Source organism: Triticum dicoccoides, chromosome 2B, assembly GCF_002162155.2.
Source record: "Triticum dicoccoides isolate Atlit2015 ecotype Zavitan chromosome 2B, WEW_v2.0, whole genome shotgun sequence".
Taxonomy (NCBI): Eukaryota; Viridiplantae; Streptophyta; class Magnoliopsida; order Poales; family Poaceae; genus Triticum; species Triticum dicoccoides.
In genome coordinates, this window is record NC_041383.1 from 239,819,661 (window position 1) to 239,824,697 (window position 5,037).

The following is a 5,037-nucleotide window of genomic DNA, read 5'->3' on the forward strand; positions in this document are numbered from 1 at the left end:
TCCCTCGCCCACAACCACTCCGCCACCCATCCCCGGCCAACCATGGAATTTTTTTTTCACCCGCAAAAGAAAACATGGATTTTTTCGAAGATAGTCAGCAATATTTTCACCGAGCAGACCTGACTATATGGCCCTTTGATAAAAGTATCGTGCCGGCCCAAAGACCTGAGCTTGAGGATTGGCCTGAGACGCGAGCTAAACTGGACGGCACGGCACAACACGGCTGCGGGCCGGCCCACATTGCTTTTCGTCCTTGTGGGTCGTTTTGATCTTCTGGCCATTTCGGCCTTTCAGACCTTTTGTTTTTAGGTTAAGAAAATGGCCAAAACTGCTTAAAAAACGAAAAAGCTATAAAAGACCAAAACAGCGAAATCATTAGTTAAGGAGTACTCCTTGCGGAGATCACTTCAACTTTCTCAGATTGCGACAAGTGGCGCGCTGCATGTGCGCCACTTGTCGCAACCGGGAAGTTTTCCCTTTTTTCGTAGATCCGTTTATTCAAAACGTTTTATCTCTTAAACCGTGTGTTCAAATCTCGAACCGCTTTCGCTGTTGGATTCCTCGCGTCGAGATCTTCAAAACTAGATCCCATGTTGATAGGTTTTGACGAAAAAAAATTCACGAAAAAACCGAACGAAAAAAACCGAACCGGGAACACAAGTTTTTTTCCCTTTCCGAAAGTGGCACGCCCGTGCCTCTGACAAAATCACAACCGTGCCTCTCGCGATAGAAAAAAAAACCAGAAAACACGGTTTTCCCTTTCTGAAAGAGGCACGCACGTGCCTCTCGCGGAAGCAAAACCGTGCCTCTCATGAAAGAAAAAAAAACAGAAAATGTGTTTTTTTCATTTCCGAGGAGGCACGGTCGTGACTCTCGCGAAAGCACATTCGTGCCTCTCGCGGAAGCAAAACTGTGCCTCTCGCGAAAGGAAAAAAACAGAAAACACGTTTTTTTCCGTTTCCAAGAGGCACGGCCATGCCTCTCGCGAAATCACAACCGTGCCTCTCGCAAAAACAAAACCGTGACCCTCGCGAAAAAAAATGTGTTTTTTTGCGCAAAAAAATTATTTTTTTTTAAAAAAAATATTGGTCGAAAAGCTAGGGAAGACCGGTGAAAACCAAAACGTAAAAAAAACACGTTTAAAAAGCCGAAAACACATACAGAAAAATAAAAAAACAAAATTCAAAGGAAACGCCTAAAGCGCGACACGTGTCGAATGGCTGAGAACGCATCAAGTGACGCTGATCGTTGGGAGGCTGTCGAAGGAGCGCTCGTTAATTAGTTGGTCTCCCAAAACAGGGGCTAACTTGGACCGCGAGTCAGGCTGTGTCGTGCCAGTCCGCGAATAAAAGGCCGTATGGATCTTAAAAGCACGGCCCATACGGGTCGACGGCACAAACAGTTCCACCAACCCAGGAAACTTAACCCAATCCACTCACCACAGAACGTGAGCGTGAGTGAAACGGCCTCCCCTGCTGCTACGCAACAGGCAGCAACGACTTCCCCCACCACTCGGCGGCACCAGTTCCCCTCCCCATCCATCCGAACGCCCGCACGCCCCAGCACCTCTCACCATGACTCAGGAAGACGCGCATGCGCCCGTGAACTTCTGGGGCGAGCACCCGGCGACGGAGGCGGAGTACTACGCAGCCCTCGGCGCGGAGGGCGAGTCCTCCTACTTCACCACGCCGGACGACGCGGGCGCGCGCCGCCTCTTCACGCGCTCGTGGCGCCCGGCTGCTGGTGGGGGCGTCAGCGCGCGGCCGAGGGCGCTCGTATTCATGGTCCATGGCTACGGCAACGACATTAGCTGGGCGTTCCAGGCCACGGCCGTCTTCCTGGCCCGCTCCGGCTTCGCCTGCTTCGCCGCCGACCTCCCCGGCCACGGCCGCTCCCACGGCCTGCAGGCCTTCGTCCCCGATCTTGAGGTCGCCGTCGCCGACCTCCTCGCCTTCTTCCGGTCCGTCCGGCGGCGCGAGGAGCACGCCGGGCTGCCGTGCTTCCTGTTCGGGGAGTCAATGGGCGGGGCCATCTGCCTGCTGATCCACCTCCGCACGCCGCCGGAGGAGTGGGCGGGGGCCGTGCTGGTGGCGCCCATGTGCAGGATCTCCGATCGGATCCGGCCGCGCTGGCCGGTGCCGGAGATCCTCACCCTCGTGTCGCGGTTCGCGCCGACTCTCCCCATCGTGCCCACGGCCGACCTCATCGAGAAGTCCGTCAAGGTGCCCGCCAAGCGCCTGATCGCCGCGCGCAACCCCATGCGCTACAACGGCCGGCCCAGGCTCGGCACCGTCATGGAGCTGCTGCGCGCCACCGACGAGCTCGGCGCGCGCCTCGGCGAGGTCACCATCCCGTTCCTCGTCGTGCACGGCAGCGCCGACGAGGTGACCGACCCCGCCGTCAGCCGCGCGTTGTACGAGGCCGCGGCCAGCAAGGACAAGACCATCAAGATGTACGACGGGATGCTCCACTCCATGCTCTTCGGCGAGCCGGAGGAGAACATCGAGCGCGTCCGGGGCGACATCCTCGCCTGGCTCAGCGAGAGATGCACGCCGGCAGCAACTTCCTAACAAACATAGAAAAGAAACAAACAATGCATTCTATTCGGATTGTGCAATGATAAATTGTTTCATGTGCAAATGTGCGATGATTCTGTCTCTCTCTATATATACACACATATATATTTGATAAGCTGTCTTTGGTCAACTTTACATGATCTCGGTATACAAAATGGTTGTCTCCTGATCAATGAAAGAATGCTGCCAGTTTGCGGTGCGTCCGGTTGATTGTATCAGCTCTCTGCCGGAGCCAGCGTTGGATCTGCTGGAGCCGGCGTTGGATCAGCTGGGGCTGGCGCTGAAGCTGCTGCCGGCAGTACAAGGCGTTCCCGGCCCTGTATCAGCTTGGCGGAGCGAATTTTATCTCCAGCCTTAATCTGTGAAAGGACATCTCTTCCGTCTGTGGCATACCTGCAGATGTTTGTTTCCACACGGAAGTTCTTTCCTTTTAATCCACAGGAAGATATCAATTCTTTTTAGGGACCATAATATCTGATCATTTCTAGTACTCCCTCCGTTCCTAAATACTCCCTCCGTCCCATACAGATGGAGGGAGTATTTGTCTTTTTAGAGATTTCAAATGGACTACCACATGCGGATGTATAGTATATAGACATATTTTAGAGTGTAGATTCACTCATTTTACTCCGTATGTAGTCATTTGTTGAAATCTCTAGAAAGACAAATATTTAGGAATGGAGGGAGTACTATCTATTCATGGGAGTGTAATATTAAGTCGTGACTTACCCAAAAACTGAAAATTGTCCCTCCTCGAAAGATATTCCTCCTAAACCAGACTGCAAACAACAGAGAAATTATCACAAATCAAACTATTTACACAGTTGATGCTTCTACTCCTAGACAGTGCAATAACCCCGAAGCAGATGGTAGAGGAGATTGGACATTCATAACTATTTCATTACTTGAGTGGCCTTGGTAGTGCCTGTGTTTGCATAGATATTTCTAACTAATAGCATTCAAGAATTATATAACTTTTTTATAATAAGTGTGATGATAGTTTGACTGATGAACCCCCAGGGTTCTTACTTAGTCAATTAATGAACGATGTAATTCTTATTTGATTTAATAAAGCTAGCCATGATAGCCTTTCCCCCCAAAAAAAGAATTATATAATTTTTCATACATGGCACAAAGCAACCCTAGGACAGCAAATATGGTTCACAAAAGGAGAAGAAACTTGGTGCATTCTTGAGTCACATATACTTATCCAGACCTTCCAAAATCATATACTTATCCAACCTAGTCAACAAAATGCAGAGCAAATATGTATTTGGGTGATTGCACCTACTGATTTTTTATGTTAGTGGATAAACATGTAGCCTTACTCACATTTCTCTTATCATACAGATAGAAGAAGAACTGGGTTGGTGACGAGTATTCATCTGAATCCTCACTATGTGACATGGCAACAGAGCCGTATACAGACATTGGAAGGACTGGCAATTCCCCATCCTAAATTATATGAAGCCAAGGAAACAAGTCAAGATATAGAGAACATGATTGTTTCACTGTTGAAGTAGTGTGAATGAGTGACCTGAATACTTAGCGGGCTTCTGTATAGTGGTTCAAACTGTCCAGCAGGCATGACCTCCAATGGAAGAGTATACCCTTTCTTCCCAGTCTCACTGTCTACAATGATTGCCTGGCTCACAGATTTCAGTGTTGCACCATCATATGCCCCATCCAAAACCTGAAGCAAAATTTACTCTATTGAGACATCAAAGCAAGTATCCCTCCATTCACAAATATAAGATGTTCTGACATTTTTCTGAATCTGATGTATATAGACACGTTTTAGTGTGTTTGTTCACTCATTTCAGTCCGTATGTTGTCCATATTGAAATATCCAAAACATCTTACATTTGTGAACGGAGGGAATAGTTGTAAACAAAAAACTGGAACACAACAGCGTAGTGCATATGTCAGACAGAAGCTCTGGCAGATATTCCTTATATAAAGGCAATCGTGTTTGCTTATTTTGCATTTGTAAATTTCACCAGAACTAGGCAGGAAATGATGAGACAGGGTCAGAGTAATGCTACCTTACCAGTTTCGCAATGTTTCCAGCAGTCAGTGGGGCAGAATATCCATCAACTACAACCTGCATGTAGTATACAAACCAACAACTGACACACAAATCTTATTTTCAAGGGGAATTCTGGGGAGGACAATACTAATGCAAGTCATGGCATGACAAAAGGTAGTAACTAAGGCTATCTGGACATGCATTTTAGAGCTCTTGAGCACATCGTATTTTATTTTTGAAATATTAAAAAAATCTAATCTGTCATACAGATAATAGAATGAACTATGTACCCTCAAGTTCTCGTCAGACATTTGCTGATTCTTAGTCTAGATGAAAATGACAAGAATGGGAGTTAAAAAAATCATTATTACCTGCTTTAACTGTATTTTTCTCACAGGCTACAAGAGTGAAACAAAATTCACGATGTTTTGT

At 47.8% G+C, this 5,037-nt stretch overlaps 2 protein-coding genes across 2 annotated transcripts in view; one reads left to right on the forward strand and one right to left on the reverse strand.

Moving 5' to 3' along the window:
• Positions 1–1,466: 1,466 nt before the first annotated feature.
• LOC119363299 (caffeoylshikimate esterase-like) lies at positions 1,467–2,691 on the forward strand. The gene has a single exon (XM_037628620.1). The coding sequence runs from the start codon at positions 1,575–1,577 to the stop codon at positions 2,568–2,570; it is 996 nt and encodes a 331-aa protein (XP_037484517.1). The 5' UTR covers positions 1,467–1,574; the 3' UTR covers positions 2,571–2,691.
• Positions 2,641–5,037, reverse strand: part of LOC119363298 (peptidyl-prolyl cis-trans isomerase CYP37, chloroplastic-like) — a 5,519-nt gene continuing 3,122 nt past the window's right edge. Inside the window, exons 8-12 of the mRNA XM_037628619.1 lie at positions 4,627–4,680; positions 4,114–4,269; positions 3,909–4,031; positions 3,306–3,355; positions 2,641–2,969 (exon numbers count right to left, since the gene is read on the reverse strand). Coding sequence (XP_037484516.1) covers positions 2,792–2,969; positions 3,306–3,355; positions 3,909–4,031; positions 4,114–4,269; positions 4,627–4,680 — 561 coding nt within the window. The 3' untranslated portion in view covers positions 2,641–2,791. The remainder of the gene's footprint in view (positions 2,970–3,305; positions 3,356–3,908; positions 4,032–4,113; positions 4,270–4,626; positions 4,681–5,037) is intronic.

Coding starts and splice junctions, on each gene's coding strand:
- LOC119363299 (XM_037628620.1), top strand. CDS start 1,575: ATGACTCAGGAAGACGCGCATGCGCCCGTGAACTTCTGGGGCGAGCAC.